Raw genomic sequence first — 18,285 nt, 5'->3', positions numbered from 1 at the left:
TTCGTTTATTAAGGAAATTAACATGTTCGTGAATTTTTCATAAACATTTAGCGAACACAAACAAATGTTCACGGACATAAAAGACACACAAATGAATACAAGCAATCATATATTCATTTTACTATTTTAGAACAGAATCTCCATTTTTAATCACAAACATGCATTACGCAGAATCCACCAAAAAAATATATACTTTTAACATAATTATCCAAACTTGACATAACCAGGGTTCCATATTTTTTATGATTAAAACAAATTAAATAAAAATATTTATAATATAAAAACCCTTTAAAAAGAACGAACACAAACTAACATAAATGAACACCAAACGTTCACGAACATAAATGAACGAACTTAGAAACAAACAAAGTTTCTTGTTTGTATTCTTTTATTTATTAAAAAATATAAATAGAAAAAACTTTCTGCCGAATGGTTCACCAACTATTCACTGAACGTTCGGTTAGTTTGCAACCCTAACTAGAAATATTGTTTATTATCTTCTTTTTGTTTGGGTCAGACTTGTTATTTCTAATTGGATGATGGAAAGAAGGGAAGGTTGTACTTCATGGATGGATTTATTTTAGATTTAACTATACAGATGTACCAAATGACCATATTAATAGACCGTAACAATATGGATTTAATATTGACAACGAAAGGAAACGTTGTACTTCATGGATTATGTACAAACTAACGTGGGTATATTTATTTCAGATATAATTATATAGATGCATCAAAGGGACATAGCAACATCAAGTTGTGCAAAATATGTGTCACTTAATTTTCATACAGTTGAGGATTATACACTTATACTATGATTGAAATTACGTATAAAGAACTAAGTACTTAAATTATAGAACAATAATATTAAAAATGAAAAGAGATAGTTCATAGACATCGAAAGACTTCTTTGTATAAAACATTCGATGTTCTATTGTTTATGAGGCTTTCATTTGTGGTTAAACGGACATTGAGAATATATCAATAAGGGGGTTGGATTTATAGGTACATCATGACTCCCCACGAATGTGTTAATACTGAAAACGAAGGCAATTATGTGTTTCAATGTGAATATGAACATGAATATGATGTAAAACGGCATAAAGCGAATTTATGAGATTAATGACAATGAAGCTGAGCTCGATGAAGATTGGAGTTGTGTTGCGGGTCCATAACCAAACTCAAATGATACATGGAATATGAAAATTGGAGGATGCACGCAAATCATCACTTGGTTCAACTCATGTTCATGATGTGGCTATGGTAAGATACTATTTATCTCACTTTTCTTTAATCACGCTTATAAATGAAATTGTACGTATAAACATTTCATATAAAAAACTCATGATGCTCTTTTTTTCTTCATAGGCCGATGTGTTTTATGGGGGTGGACTTAGAGCATTCACAACGGTGCTCATGTGACATCGTTCGGATCTATCATGTGGATATGACAGATATAGAATGTAGAAATTGTTTTTGAATGTTGGTTGTGAATGAAGTTTGCATAAGCAAACCTTGATATTTGTGCATTTTAGTGAATAAAATAGATTAATTGCATATATACTTTACTGGATCCCACCAAATTTATGAAGAAAAGCACCAGTTTCATATATATATCTTTAGAATATTTTTTATACTTTAAATTAGTAATCATGTTTAATTTTCACTTTCATATTTATTTATTTTTAATATTTTTTTTAGTTTCATATTTAACAATATAAACATTGGTATCTATATGACCTTCGGTATTTTTATACTATTTATACTTAGTAGTTGATTTATATTAATGGTAAAAGTATGTGATGATGTGAAGTGTGAAGTGAAGGTTTGTAGAGGTTTGTTGTTGAAAAAATTGGGGTTTTCGAAAAAAGTTTGGGATCCAACGTGACATTGAGATATAAGTTTATTGTTGTGGATGCTTTTATGATTGAGCTCGTGCTTTAGCCCATTTGTACACACTAGTTCATATAATAATTTACTTGAAACAAAATTAATACAAGACAATTTTTTTTAAATCTAAATTCGACAATCTGTTTGCATTTATGCTTCATATATTAAAGTTAACGTAATCACAAAAATATACAAATATTACTAAAGTAATGTTTTTTTCTAAAAAGTAAAAACATATACTTATAGGTCGTAACACAATAAAAAGGGAAAAAATGTATATTTATTAAAAAATATTTTACAGACGTCTATCAATAAATTAAATTAAGAGTGTACATAAAACCGAAAAAAAGGACCTAAAGTAAAAAAAACCGAACCATAACAATAATCGTGGTCTGGTTTTATGTTTTTATAAAATCCAAACTTTCGGTTTGATTTCGACTTTGCATGTAACTAAAATTTTAAAACCGAACCAAACTTATATATTTTCATTTCTATTGAAATTTATGTTATTTATAACTATTCATTTTCGCCTTTTCTAAATGACAAAACTAGAAAAGCCAAAACTGAACGGTTTTTAAAAACTCAAAATCCTAAATTTCTGTTTTTGGTTTTGTCTAAATCCGAAACCGAACTGGACCGAACCCACAAATAAACATATGATTATAATTCCGTAATGCGCGAATACAGTTATAGTGGGGTGTTAACGAACGAGAAAGACGGTGGTTCATCCACTCGTCATTCCGTTTTTTCTTCTTTGATATTCAAACCATTTTCAATCTTTTTCATTGGCAAGTCACCTTGCATTCTTTCGCAATGGCCATTGCATCCGTCGTCGTTTTACCTATTGGTCTACTCTTCTTTCTATCTGGTCTCATCATCAATTTTCTCCAGGTCTTAATATTATTATTATCCGATATGGATTCTAGCCTTAGTTTTATCTTTTATATGGCATTTCAAATATATGAATGTTTCAACACAAATTTTATGTTTATTTTATGATCCGAAATAACGTCTTACGTATTAAAGTATTCAACTTTGAAGTAATTTAGAGTGTTGTATGAAGTTATTATTTTTCTGAAGACAAAATTTGTTATGAAGAATTGGTGATCTTTTAATTAACTGATGATGTTTGTTTTTAGGCATTATTATTTGTCGTTATCCGCCCGTGTTCAAAGAATGTGTACAGGAAGATCAATGCTCATCTTGCTGAACTGTTGTGGTTGGAGGTTATATGGCTTTTCGACTGGTGGGCAAACATTAAGGTGCTTTTACTTTAATGTTATTATTATTGTTATTGTGTACATTTTATATTTATGTTCCTCAAAGTTGTCGTTATGGTTTAACTAGCAATGACTAGTTAAATCGTCGTGTCATGTTGACAGTGAGACTTTAACTAGCACGTTGTGGGTTAACTAGGTATACAAAATAAAATAAAAAGACGTGATTGGTTGTTAGTCCTGGTGGTGGACCCACCTTTTGAGCCTTTGGGCGCTAATGCACTAACGGGTAAGAGGGAAGAAGGGCGGCACCCCGTTTCTTTTGCATGGCACGGGCACGGTGTTCAGTTGCCAAAGTTGGTGACTTGGCACTAAAACACCTCGGGCGCCAGACCATAACAAATGGTCTTACTATACCATTGAACCCATCTAAAACATAAACAAATATATCTTGTAATTATATAAGATAATTTTGGCTTCCTGTACTTCCTCATATATTCCAAGTGGTGCACACATGCATACATACACTTAACAAAGCTTGTGTGTTATTGATTTGTATGTTCATTTTCAGCTGCATCACAAACTTATATGATCATAAACATCACTATGTAATAAGTTTCACAATTTGAGGGTGATTTGCTTCACCTTTTTGCAGGTAAATTTGTATGTAGATTCTGAAACACTTGACTTAATGGGTAAGAGATATCCTTACTCCTTAGTCACCTGTGGTATAATTTAGTTCTTGTAGTTTAAAGTATCACATTTGTATGCAGCCTTGAGAAAATATTTTCATTATCTTCAGGTAAAGAACACGCGCTGCTTATTTGCAACCATAAAAGCGACATTGATTGGCTCATCGGATGGGTCTTGGCTCAGGTAACTATTTAGATGTTTACAACATTAAACCAGCAAACATCCGGTTTCCCGTAGGTTTTGACTTTTAAGCTTTGAAAACTGCAATATGTGTGCATTATGCGCTTAATTTAGAACCAACTGTTCTACAAATGTAAAGCATTTTCTCTCTGTTGAACATTATGCCATTATTCTTTTATTTATTTTTATTTCTTGTTGGCAGCGTTCAGGTTGTCTTGGTAGCGCTCTTTCTTTAATTAAAAAGTCATTAAAGTTCCTCCCGGTGAGTTAATTACATTTACATATATTCATCCACTCATCATAGATGGCATGCTTTATGCTTAATTACTTATGCAGGTAATCGGTTGGTCAATGTGGTTTACTGAATATATATTTTTGGAACGAAGCTGGTCCAAAGATGAAAACACATTGAAGGTGAGTTTTCAAAGAAATTCATAAATGAAACTTTCGTAATTCTTTTATAAATTATTATTTAATATTTATTTGCAGGCAGGTTTTGAGAACCTAACCGATTTCCCAATGCCATTCTGGTTAGCTGTTTTTGTTGAAGGGACTCGCTTTACACAGGCAAAGCTTATTGCTGCTCAAGAGTATGCTATTGCAATGAAGTTACCGATTCCCCGGAACATTTTGATTCCTAGAACAAAGGTTTAACACCTATTTTCTTTAACATTGATTATGATAAGATACCGATGTTATGGTTCTCAGGTTTGTATCTTTCAGGGCTTTGTTGCTGCGGTCAATAACTTGCGTTCATTTGTTCCAGCAATTTATAACTGTACGGTGGCTATTCCTAAAGATGAACCGTTACCAACAATATTAAGAATGTTCAGAGGAAGATCTTCCACAGTAAATCCATGGTTTTTTACAGTTCACAAAGCTTCATACTTGTCTTTGTTTTAACAAAATACCAATACATGACATCATTATTTCACCTTATATTGTTAATATTAAAGTAGCTTTTATTCCACTTAAATTATTTCGAATATACATTTTATTCATGCTATGCTATAAAAAGACCTATAAAAACTGTTTCTTGTAGGTACACATACATATCAAGAGACACTTGATTTCTGAACTACCAGAAACCGACAGTGGCATTAAACAATGGTGTAGAGACATATTTGTCGAAAAGGTATGGTTAACAGTTAACACACTCATCATTTCATCAAGTATAACATCATAGACAAATTGCCAGGTCATACAAATTAGGTAACATGCTCATGGATAAACAAGTAAACTTTTAGAACCAGTCAAAATGGGCCGGGCTGGGTTGGTTGACCGGGAACAAATTTGGTCTGAACATTGTAAAATTTCTTTTAATCGTTTATCAGTTAGTGTGCCAAATATATTTTTATGAATAAGTAGATAACATTTTAAATACGGTGATTTAGGACGTTTTATGCATTAAAAAAACAAATCGGTAGATGTTTAATCCGTTTGACTCATTATTCAGAAGTGAGTTGAAATCACCACCTTTAATATTACTGGCTTTTCAGGATGCTTCATTGGAGTTACATAAGTCTCAAAACTCATTTGCGGGAACTGAATGCCATAATATTGGTAGACCAAATAAATCCTTATTTGTAAGCGTCTACCTCGAATTCGGGTCTCACAATTTCTCTCATTCTTTTATCACACACTTTTTAGTTTTCACCATTTTGGTTTTATTATATGAAACAGGTGGTTATTGTTTGGTCATGTCTTCTGTTATTCGGGGCAGTTAAATTCTTCGAATGGTGTTCGTTCTCATGGGGAACAATTGCATTTTGTGCACTACTTTTGTTGTTTGTTGTGATCTCGATGCAGACTCTAATTCTGTTTTCTCAATCAGAAAAATCAAACTCTCTACTATCACAAACAATCCATTATAAAGAAGACACGTTGAATCAGAAGCTTATTCCTTGATCAAACCGATCCGAACATAACGTGTTGATCCATTTTTGAGTACAAAGAGTTTTACCCTCTTGTAGATTCTATGAAGCCTTAAACAGGTTCTGTAAGCCAATTGCTGGTTGTAAATGTTCATTGTATTAGCCATTAAGTAACAACCTATTTCACTTGTTGTACTAATATGGTAAATATACATTTTTGTTACCAATGTGATTATCAAACTTTCAATGTATGTGCCATGGTAGTCATTGTGGTGTTGTACTTATACTTGTCTAGTGCCACTCTATTGTAATCGTTTTATAGTAATCTAGGTTATGTACCCGTGTATTACACGGGTTTAACAAATTAATTTTATAAAATGTTATTATATAGTAAGTGCATACAACATAATGTTGGTGCTATGATATTATTTCATATCATACAACATGAAACCATAATACCATAAATTATGAGTTTAACATTAAATATAAAAGGTTTTAAGAGTATTGCCAATATAGTAAGCGCATAATGTTGGTTCTATAATGATATTAACAAAATTCAAAGAACTTATATTTACAAACATAAATCATATGTTTAATAGTGTCTTCGAGAACCATATCGTTTGTTGGTACCTAACTATTTCAAACATAATATTTCATGATCATACAACATCAAATCTTATATAACTTAAAAAATTTTAAACAACATAAATTTCTAAAAGAGACACCGTTTCATCAAATAAAAAACAGCCTCTTTAAAACCAGACATCTGATAAAAGGAAAACATCAACAAAAACCCAAGAAAACAAATTGTAAAGAAACGTAAATGAGCCAACATTGAAAAATGGATAACAAAAAAGGAATTTATTTGTAACGATAAAAAAATCAGCATCTACTTCTCAGTTTTTGGAATCATCAGTCTGCTATTCAAGTTGCATCGGGCACACCCTTTGCGTCAATCTTCTCTTTAAATCAACATCGGTAGTCTTGCGGTCTTGCCCATATTATCATCATTATTGAAAAGCTGGGGTTCATTGTTAGCAGTAAAGAAAATAGAATCCTACATAAAAAAAATAAAGAAAACAAATATTTTAAAAAATTAATATCCTTCAAAGTAACATCAGTTTTTGGTAGCAATTATGAATTAGTTAGATTCTCATAATCAGATTCGTCAGCCTGCATTTGACATAAAAGGTAGTATGTTTTACTTGCACACATACGGCTGGTTTATTATATAAATGAAGAAATATTATAATGATGTTTGATATGGAGTTTTTTCAAGTCCGGAAATAGTTTTTGGATCTTCAGTCATTTAAGAAATTGAAAAAAATCGACATCTTTATCAATATTATTGTTCTTGATCTCGATTCTAAAGGCGATCTTTCTTTCTAGTAAGATATTGAAATGAGTAGGAAGCTTTGCAAATTCAGCCGACTGTGGAAAACACTAAATATATTTACTGAAAACATTATAAAGTATAGTAAAGTTATTATAAACGGTTGAAAACGACAATCAGTATACCTTTTCTTGTTTTTCAAGGCTTGTATAACAGTTTGTCCTAAAAGCTCATAAACCTCCCGTTCAAGCATAGCAAGAGTCACAGTCCCCGTGCAATCCTGGACTCTTATGGGGATCTTGTTTCTAAAAAAATAATACTTGTAATAACTTTAAATAATAAAGCATACCAATTTTATGAGTATACCACCTAGGGAATGAATATGAAAAAGTTGCATTGTAGATAAGTAGGAAAATATTTAAAACTTAGGAATAACATATGATACTGTAGTTTAAGTGCATTTGTCATTGACACGGTGTACTCCTTGTTGAGATCAAAATCACCTGGATCTTCTCTCTTTTGAATAGTGACTAAATTAGTTCATATTCCGTTTTTACATAAATCACATCCAAGATAATACCATGATTCTTTAATGCATACATCTTTGATCTTACCAGCAATAATAAGGGATTTCACATATATCATTAATGGTATGTTAATAAACATGTTTAGTTAAATATATAAACATTAATTCAAAATAATAGAACATACCTTTCTTATTTCATTAATTACACGAATGTTGACGAAATCAATTTCATTAAGAAATTCTTCTTCAAGTGACGAGACCCTAGATATACCAACGAACCGATGAGAGGATGTTGCTTCACCAATACTTTTCTCTAGAAATCTGGTGTGAATAAATATTATCGCTTATGTTGATTAAGTAACTTTAAATAATTCAAAAAAAAAGTATACGCAAGACATTCATAAATGAAATGTTATATGTTAACTGTGACATCTGCCCGAATCCGACCCGACCCAGGTACCCGTTTCTCTGACCCGATCTCTTTCTTTTATTATTTAATATTTATACTTATATTTTATTTTTAATAATAATAATATATATTTCCTTCCCGCATCTTCCTTCTCTCTTTCCGCCTTGTTTCCCTCTTTTTCTTCTAACTCTTTGCTTGTCCTTTGGTTCTTCCCGCCTAAGGATGTCTGCAGCTCCACGCGCCAGACTCCTTACATGGAAGCCTGCGTGAAGACATCTTGTTCCTGCGATGCGTGAAGAGAACTCTTCTCGCAGCGCGCTAAGAATGCATGTTCTTCCCGCAATGCGCTAAGAATGTATGTTCTTCCCGCGATGCGCTTAGAATTCTAGTTCTTCACGCAGCACGCTAAGGATTTGTGATTCTTCCCGCAGTGCGCTAAGGATTGTTGTGCCAGCCTTCGCGCTCGCGCACTCAGCCTTCCCGCGCTTAACCCTTGTATCTTCTGTTTATTCTAGCCGTTTGCTTTTGTAAATGTCTTTTCTTCTGAGCTGTTGACCTAACCTATCTAATGTCTGAATAGTTACTTTCGGCGCAGCATGCGTACCAACCCCATTGGTTGGTAGAAAAAGTGACTGACATTATCTTTTGAGATCTGCTTTTGCCATGCTTTAGCCAGTAACTTTATCTGTCCTCTCCCATGCCTTTTTCTGTTCCCTGTCAGCTTTATCTTGCCCCCTGCAGCTGCCATATCTTTTGTTATCTTTTGTTTTGTCTTGTTCTGTTTGTCTTGGAATCTTTTCCCCTTTTTCTGGATTTATGTCTCCTAGGGTTTCTCTATAAATAATAACATTATTTTTCCTAACACTACACACACAAAACACTTAATCTCTCTTATTCTCTCTTGCTCCTTGCTCTCTCTGCCGTCCTCCCTCTCTGCCTCCGTCTTCCTCCTTGTTCTTCCTGCTTTTTCGGTAATATATATTATATATAATAACTTATTAATTATGCTAACTTATAATCAAGACTTAAAACAAATCATTAAAACAATAATCTTGTTTATAGGTTAACTTGTGCTTGCTTAAAGTTGGTTCTTGCGTTATCTATCATCGCATCTTTATCAAGTGAGTAATCTCGTATCTAATCCCTTTTTACTTTTAATGTTTTGGGATGTTCATGTGTTCGTACAAACTTAGAGTCTTAAACTTGTTTATGAACTTTAGTCGCGCAGTATCCCATGTGTTGAGGACGTTTACTTGGCTGTTTATTTGTATGTGTGTATCATTAACCGCTTTGTTCGGCCTATTCCGCAGTTTTCATGGATCCATTAGATGAACACGGGAGACCTATCGTTTACGGTTTTCTTTGTTTACACTTGCACAGATGTTTTCTCGTTTTTGTGCTCAATTGGGAGCACGGATTGAACTATGAACTATGAGCTATGATCTATCTAGGCTTGATCACAATCTGATTGCACCCTTGTTAAACACCAGACATACACGTGTTGCGCGCAGATTTATTGCTATCTATGTATTGTATTAAACTTGATTTCTCACCAACACGCAAGTGTTTGACGTTTATTTTAACACATGTTCAGGTTTGCAGTAGCTGTTTTGGAGCTTGTGGACACATAGGACGTTTTTACTTTTGGACCTAGATTAAAATGTATCAAGACAAGTTATTACTGTTCGAATATTTTGATTTATAATATATTGATTTATGTTGGTTTATTTATATCTTATGTATACGTTGCGCATGCGTGAATGAATATATTTATTAAATATTGACACCCAATAGTGTCACGAGTAATGAAACAATATGTGGCGCCCCGATGTATAATCCGCCTTTGGTCGGGGTGTTACAGATTGGTATCAGAGCCAGGTTGACTTTAGGATAGGTGGTTAGACGTAACGGCCTAGAATACCTAAGAGTCCCTTCTCGCGCATGAGAGAAATCTCATGTTTGCACGCTTATTGTTAATTACTCGTTATTTATGAATATGCTCGCATTTGCGCAGTATATGATTTTATGTTTTATTTCGCGATATTTCGATTTTTGCTGAATTTCGATTTTTATTGATTTTTTTCTGCCTATTCGTTTGTTGGGATTTGAAGATCCGAAAAGTCATGGTGATACATGAATAGTTGATTTTCAATTTCCATTTACGATTATGTTCTGAGGTTGGAGACTTGAAAAGTCATGGTGATACATGAATTGTCAACCTCCAATACTCATTTTCTTGTATGTTTTATATTGAAGATTGAAAAGTCATGGTGATACATGAATCGCCAATCTCCAATACTCGTTTGCCCGTATATTTTAAATTGGGAATTCGGAAAGTCATGGTGATACATGAATTGTCGATTCTTGATTCGAATTTGTTACCTTTATTAAGTCTGCATTTAGGGTCATTTATTTTACTTTAACTTTTGACTGTAACTGACTCCGTGAAACCAAGCTTTATAAGATTAAAACTTTGCGCTAAAACCAAGATATTAACTAAAATTAAAATTTTTATAGAATGCCTCCGCTATCTCGCCGATTTCAGAGAAGAGAAGCCTCGCGCATGCGTAGACAGCAACGTTCCCAGGAAATGGCCGCCGCAATAGCCCAAGCCTTGAGCCAAAACAATACCTCGAGTTATAACATTAAGTCCTTTAACGCGGGTAACCCTCCAAAGTTCACAGGTCTTGAAGGAGCCACCGTGATGCTCCAATGGCTCGAAAAGATTGAAAACACTTTCCTCCATACCCGATGCCCCTCAGACAGACGAACCCTATATGCTTCCAGTGTCCTGGAATCCAGAGCGCTTACGTGGTGGAATGGAGTAGCTCATGCGCGTGGCGCAGAAGCTGCTTCCAGCATGCTCTGGGAGGAATTTAAGGAAATTCTTACGCGAGAATTCTGCCCTCCCAACGAAGTTAAGCGCCTGGAGGAGGAATTTTGGAATCTTAAGCAGTACAGCGGTGAAGCGCGCGAGTACGCGACGCGCTTCCATGAACTAAGTTTGCTTGTCCCTCACCTTGTTACCCCTTCCCGCCGAGCCATAGAGAAATTCCTTGGGGGTCTCCCCATGGAAATTCAAGATTCTGTATGGGCCAGAAACCCAGTTACCCTCTCTGACGCCATTGAGTTGGCCGCTGTGCTCAGCGACAACCATGTCAGAGCAGGAACCCTGTTCCTGCGGGGAACTGAGAAGACCAAACTCACCAAGACTGTCCCTGAACCAACAGAAACCAAACCTGAACCCTCAAACCGTAACAACCTCAAGCGCAGGCGCAAGGCCTATGCGCTTACCAACCCGCCCATTGCCCAGCAACCCATTTATCAACCTCCAGTTTACGCGCCTAACCCACTGACAGCCTACCCAACACCTCCTGTAGTTCACAACTATGCCCTAACCAATCCAGCACTCCCTGCCCCGCCACCTAAGAAATCTTACACAGGAAATCAACCCTTTTGCCCAACCTGTAGACTTCACCACCCAACCCAAACCCCGTGTCGACAATGTAACCGATGTGGCCGCGTTGGTCACTCTGCCGAATACTGTAGAGTCCCTTCCGCCAACCCAATTGCGCCAATACCACCAGTTTACCCGCAGAACCCACAACCAACATACCCTAACCCACGACCCAGATCGTGCTTTAACTGCGGTGATCCCAGTCATTTCCGGAACGCGTGCCCGAGACTACAAGTGCAAATCACACAAGCGAATCCGGTGAACCAGATTTCAAACCAAGTGACGCGTGGACGAGCTTTTAATATAACCGCGCACCAAGCGCAAGCGAATAATGACGTAGTTAATGGTACATTTTTGCTTAACGGATTTTATGCTTCTGTACTTTTTGATACTGGCGCCGATCGAAGTTTTATTTCTCGCGCCTTCGAGCAGAAGCTTGCGCGACCGCGCAACGATTTAAAAGATAATTTTTCAGTTGAATTGGCTAACGGTGAAACTGTTTTAATTAACTCGGTGATTAAAGATTGCACGCTTAACCTTAACGAAAACGATTTTCTGATCGACCTCATCCCCATGCCTCTTGGAAGCTTTGATGTTATCATTGGTATGGACTGGCTCTCGAAGAATCGCGCCGAAGTTATTTGCGCCAAGAAATTTATTCGCATACCTCGAGAAAATGGTGATCTTCATATTTACGGCGAAAAACCCTCCAGTGGTCTTAAGCTTATGTCTTGCGCCGAAGCCCAAAGACTCATGCGGAAGAAGTGTGTTGCATTCTTAGCCCATGTGGTTAAACCTGCTGAAGAGAAGAAGCTTCGCGATATCCCTGTTGTGCGTGATTTCCCTGAAGTTTTTCCTGATGATCTTCCTGGTATCCCTCCCGCTCGTGAAGTCGAGTTCCGTATTGATCTTGTCCCTGGTGCTTCCCCCGTAGCTAAATCTCCTTACCGTCTTGCGCCCGCTGAGATGCAAGAATTGGCAAGCCAACTTCAAGAGTTGACTGCTAAAGGATTCATCCGCCCTAGCTCTTCGCCCTGGGGTGCTCCGGTGTTGTTCGTTAAAAAGAAAGATGGATCGTTTCGCATGTGTATTGATTACCGCGAGTTGAACAAACTCACCATTAAAAACCGGTATCCTTTACCGCGTATTGACGACCTCTTTGATCAACTCCAAGGTGCCTCTTGTTTCTCGAAGATTGATCTCCGCTCTGGCTATCACCAGTTGCGCATCCGCGATGAAGATGTCCCGAAGACTGCTTTTCGAACTCGTTATGGCCATTTTGAATTCTTGGTCATGTCCTTCGGTTTAACCAATGCACCCGCCGTTTTCATGGATCTAATGAATCGGGTGTGTAGGCCTTTCTTGGATAAATTCGTGATTGTGTTTATCGATGATGTTCTGGTGTATTCTAAGACCAAGGCCGAGCACGAGCAACATCTTCGGTTGGTGTTGCAAAAGCTTAGAGCTGAGCAACTCTATGCTAAGCTTTCCAAGTGTGAATTCTGGTCTGATGAAGTACAGTTTCTTGGCCATGTTGTGAACAAGATGGGTATTCATGTCGACCCATCCAAAATTGAAGCAATCAAGAACTGGATTACGCCATCCTCTCCTTCTGAGATCCGTTCCTTTCTGGGCTTAGCTGGTTATTACCGGCGCTTCATTTCGAACTTCTCGAAGATCGCTTTGCCTTTAACAGCTCTAACGCACAAAGGTAAACCATATATTTGGGGCTCGAAGCAAGAAGAAGCCTTTCTAACGCTCAAGCGTTTGTTGTGTGAAGCTCCTGTTCTTGCGCTACCTGAGGGTAATGATGATTTTGTCGTGTATTGCGATGCATCCAACCAAGGTCTCGGTTGTGTTCTTATGCAACGAGGCAAGGTTATCGCTTACGCATCAAGGCAACTCAAGGTTCATGAGAAGAATTATACAACTCACGACCTCGAACTAGGTGCAGTTGTTTTTGCCTTGAAGATCTGGAGACACTACCTTTATGGCACTAAGTGTATCCTCTACACTGACCATAAAAGCCTTCAGCATATCTTTGATCAAAAGGAACTTAACATGAGACAACGCCGATGGAACGAACTCATCAGCGATTACGAATGTGAGATCCGGTATCATCCTGGTAAGGCTAATGTGGTAGCCGATGCGCTCAGCCGAAAACCCTGCCAACTTAACTGTATCTTGCCGCGCACGCATCTTCACTTTGCGCCGATCCAAAGCAACCTTGAATCGCGCATTCGTGACGCGCAGCGCGCATCCATCAGTAATGGTAACCTTCGCGCCGAGTTAGCGTGTGGCGCGGAAGCGCATTTTGTCCCTAATCTGAGTGGAATTCTCTGCTATCTCAATCGCATTTGGATTCCCTTTGATGAGAATCTTCGCGCTGATATCCTGAGTGAAGCGCACAAATCTCGGTATTCTATTCATCCTGGCGCTGATAAGATGTACAAGGATTTGCGCATAACTTATTGGTGGCCCGGTATGAAAAAGGATATTGCTGTGTTCGTAGCTAAATGCCTGACTTGTTCCAAAGTAAAAGCTGAACACCAACGCCCATCTGGTTTGCTCGAACAACCAGAAATTCCTACGTGGAAATGGGAATGTGTAGCGATGGACTTTATTACCAAGTTACCTTTGACAGCAAGCAAACATGATAGCATTTGGGTAATAGTGGATCGATTGACTAAGTCTGCTCACTTTCTGCCCATTCGTGAAAACTACCGTGTTGAGCAACTCGCGCAGCTTTATGTCAAGGAAATTGTCTGCCGCCATGGTACTCCTTTGAGCATCATATCCGATCGCGATTGCCGTTTTATATCTCGCTTTTGGAAATCTCTCCAATTTGCGCTAGGAACTCGCTTGGACATGAGTACGGCATATCATCCCCAGACTGACGGACAGTCTGAGCGAACTATTCAAACTCTTGAGGATATGCTCCGATCTTGTGTTCTTGATTTTGGAGGTAATTGGGATTCGCACCTGTCTTTGATCGAGTTCTCTTATAATAACAGCTATCATTCCAGTATCGGTATGGCCCCATTTGAAGCACTTTACGGTCGTAAGTGCCGCTCCCCGATTTGTTGGAGCGAGGTGGGAGAAGCTCAAATCACAGGACCCGAACTTGTTCAAGAGACAACCGATAAAATCGCCAAGATCCGTGATCATCTGCTGACTGCCAGAAGCCGACAGAAGAGTTACGCAGATCGTAGGCGAAAGCCTCTCGAATTTCAAGTTGGTGATCTTGTTCTCCTCAAAGTGTCGCCTTGGAAAGGTGTTGTTCGCTTTGGGAAGAAATGTAAGCTTGCTCCTCGTTATGTTGGTCCATTCAAGATTCTCGCGCGTGTGGGAAAAGTTGCCTACAGACTTGACCTGCCGCCCGCACTCAGTAATGTGCATCCAACGTTCCATGTATCCAATCTCAAGAAGTGTTTAGCTGACGAGAACCTTCACATTCCACTTGATGAAGTTCAAATTGATGAATCTATGCATTTCGTTGAGAAGCCTGTTGAGATTATGGATCGCGAGGTTAAGCAAACTAAGCGCAGTCGTATCCCTATCGTGAAAGTTCGCTGGGAGTCCAAGCGCGGAGCCGAGTTTACATGGGAAAGGGAAGATCAAGTGAAGATCAAGTACCCGCACCTGTTCTCTGCGCAACCTACTTCGAGATAAATTTCGGGACGAAATTTCTTAAAGTAGGGGAGACTGTGACATCTGCCCGAATCCGACCCGACCCAGGTACCCGTTTCTCTGACCCGATCTCTTTCTTTTATTATTTAATATTTATACTTATATTTTATTTTTAATAATAATAATATATATTTCCTTCCCGCATCTTCCTTCTCTCTTTCCGCCTTGTTTCCCTCTTTTTCTTCTAACTCTTTGCTTGTCCTTTGGTTCTTCCCGCCTAAGGATGTCTGCAGCTCCACGCGCCAGACTCCTTACATGGAAGCCTGCGTGAAGACATCTTGTTCCTGCGATGCGTGAAGAGAACTCTTCTCGCAGCGCGCTAAGAATGCATGTTCTTCCCGCAATGCGCTAAGAATGTATGTTCTTCCCGCGATGCGCTTAGAATTCTAGTTCTTCACGCAGCACGCTAAGGATTTGTGATTCTTCCCGCAGTGCGCTAAGGATTATTGTGCCAGCCTTCGCGCTCGCGCACTCAGCCTTCCCGCGCTTAACCCTTGTATCTTCTGTTTATTCTAGCCGTTTGCTTTTGTAAATGTCTTTTCTTCTGAGCTGTTGACCTAACCTATCTAATGTCTGAATAGTTACTTTCGGCGCAGCATGCGTACCAACCCCATTGGTTGGTAGAAAAAGTGACTGACATTATCTTTTGAGATCTGCTTTTGCCATGCTTTAGCCAGTAACTTTATCTGTCCTCTCCCATGCCTTTTTCTGTTCCCTGTCAGCTTTATCTTGCCCCCTGCAGCTGCCATATCTTTTGTTATCTTTTGTTTTGTCTTGTTCTGTTTGTCTTGGAATCTTTTCCCCTTTTTCTGGATTTATGTCTCCTAGGGTTTCTCTATAAATAATAACATTATTTTTCCTAACACTACACACACAAAACACTTAATCTCTCTTATTCTCTCTTGCTCCTTGCTCTCTCTGCCGTCCTCCCTCTCTGCCTCCGTCTTCCTCCTTGTTCTTCCTGCTTTTCCGGTAATATATATTATATATAATAACTTATTAATTATGCTAACTTATAATCAAGACTTAAAACAAATCATTAAAACAATAATCTTGTTTATAGGTTAACTTGTGCTTGCTTAAAGTTGGTTCTTGCGTTATCTATCATCGCATCTTTATCAAGTGAGTAATCTCGTATCTAATCCCTTTTTACTTTTAATGTTTTGGGATGTTCATGTGTTCGTACAAACTTAGAGTCTTAAACTTGTTTATGAACTTTAGTCGCGCAGTATCCCATGTGTTGAGGACGTTTACTTGGCTGTTTATTTGTATGTGTGTATCATTAACCGCTTTGTTCGGCCTATTCCGCAGTTTTCATGGATCCATTAGATGAACACGGGAGACCTATCGTTTACGGTTTTCTTTGTTTACACTTGCACAGATGTTTTCTCGTTTTTGTGCTCAATTGGGAGCACGGATTGAACTATGAACTATGAGCTATGATCTATCTAGGCTTGATCACAATCTGATTGCACCCTTGTTAAACACCAGACATACACGTGTTGCGCGCAGATTTATTGCTATCTATGTATTGTATTAAACTTGATTTCTCACCAACACGCAAGTGTTTGACGTTTATTTTAACACGTGTTCAGGTTTGCAGTAGCTGTTTTGGAGCTTGTGGACACATAGGACGTTTTTACTTTTGGACCTAGATTAAAATGTATCAAGACAAGTTATTACTGTTCGAATATTTTGATTTATAATATATTGATTTATGTTGGTTTATTTATATCTTATGTATACGTTGCGCATGCGTGAATGAATATATTTATTAAATATTGACACCCAATAGTGTCACGAGTAATGAAACAATATGTGGCGCCCCGATGTATAATCCGCCTTTGGTCGGGGTGTTACATTAACGACTTGAAGTTGAATAATAACGTACCTCTTCTTAATATAACAATTTCATTGATCGGCGAATATATAAACAACCGATAGAAACCGTAAGCATTAGAAACACTACTATCCTCTGCAATAACCACAAATTCGTTTATTGTGTGAAGTGTATTGAAATAATCAAAATAAATCTGTAGATTTGTTAAATATATACTCAAATAAAAATGAGACGATAGAAATCAAATTGAATATTATAAGTTTTTAACAATCAATACTTATAATGGGCTTTTATAAGAAAACTTTTATGAAAGACAAAAACTTTATTGTTATTGTTATGTAAACCATATTGTTTTAATCAAAGTATTATGAAATCATAAAATACTGTTAAGATTCAAAGCACTAATGTAATAAAAAGAAGAAATGCATATCTGTGAACAATAATGTACCACTGTAATCACACTAATCAAGATGGCTGAGTACCTTGTATCCCCTGTTCACATCAGGTTTAGAGTTAAAATGCATCATATTTGGAACTGCAGATATCATATAACGGAAACATATAAAAATCGAATCCCTAATTCACAAAGTAGTTGAATTAAATGAAATTTCAAAAGACATAAAAAACTAACAGAAAGAGAGGTACCATGTGAGAGAAATCAATTGTTGGTGACTCCGCCCTAAGTTTTGATGAGGGTTGTTGGCATTGAGAGGATTTAGATATACTGATTACAGATCGATTAGGGTTTGATTTCGTTTGAAAAGTCATCGACGGCGTGGAAGCTGTAGTTTGATAGCAGCGATGGAGATGAAATTGGAAGTTTCGGTCGCCCGTGATTTTGAGAATGGGATTTGATGGATTGAAACATTACGAAAGATTTTCTGAAGAGAAGATATAGATTTGCACAATAGATGTTTGGGAGTGATTGTGGTTGTAGATTAGGGTTATGAAAGGAGTGTGGTGAGAGGCGGGATTTTGAGAGAAAGAGGTGGCTAATTTGAGGACACGTGTCACAAGTAAAGTTTTATTTATTAAATTGTATAAATTATAATTTCTTATTCTATTAAAAAAAAATCTTTTACAGAAATAATATAACAAATTGGATAAAAAGCATAAAACTGTTGGTATTTGGCATGATTGGCCAATAAATAAATAGAAAGTGGAAACCCGGGGGCA

At 37.2% G+C, this 18,285-nt stretch overlaps 1 protein-coding gene across 1 annotated transcript; it reads left to right on the top strand.

The window, feature by feature from the left end:
* The first annotated feature begins 2,703 nt into the window (after window positions 1-2,703).
* Window positions 2,704-6,135, top strand: LOC143586701 (1-acyl-sn-glycerol-3-phosphate acyltransferase 2-like). The gene is made up of 11 exons (XM_077068183.1): window positions 2,704-2,781; window positions 3,030-3,152; window positions 3,763-3,802; window positions 3,910-3,983; window positions 4,183-4,242; window positions 4,317-4,394; window positions 4,470-4,628; window positions 4,704-4,829; window positions 5,023-5,115; window positions 5,480-5,566; window positions 5,664-6,135. Exons 1-11 carry the CDS (start codon window positions 2,704-2,706, stop codon window positions 5,886-5,888), a joined length of 1,143 nt encoding a protein of 380 aa, XP_076924298.1. The 3' UTR covers window positions 5,889-6,135.
* Window positions 6,136-18,285: the final 12,150 nt, after the last annotated feature.

The sequence above is a fragment of the Bidens hawaiensis genome, unplaced genomic scaffold (assembly GCF_021521415.1).
Source record: "Bidens hawaiensis isolate Kalapana, Puna unplaced genomic scaffold, B.hawaiensis_p1.1 tig00034770_1, whole genome shotgun sequence".
NCBI lineage: Eukaryota > Viridiplantae > Streptophyta > Magnoliopsida > Asterales > Asteraceae > Bidens > Bidens hawaiensis.
The sequence above is the reverse complement of the archived record's forward strand: the minus strand, read 5'-3'. Positions and strand labels throughout refer to the sequence as shown.

Bases quoted from the DNA above. Each gene is read 5' to 3' on its own strand.
- LOC143586701 (XM_077068183.1), top strand. From the start codon at position 2,704: ATGGCCATTGCATCCGTCGTCGTTTTACCTATTGGTCTACTCTTCTTT. The intron at 4,629-4,703 runs GTTTAACACCTA...TGTATCTTTCAG, and splicing joins TTTTGATTCCTAGAACAAAG to GGCTTTGTTGCTGCGGTCAA. The intron at 5,567-5,663 runs GTAAGCGTCTAC...TATATGAAACAG, and splicing joins GACCAAATAAATCCTTATTT to GTGGTTATTGTTTGGTCATG.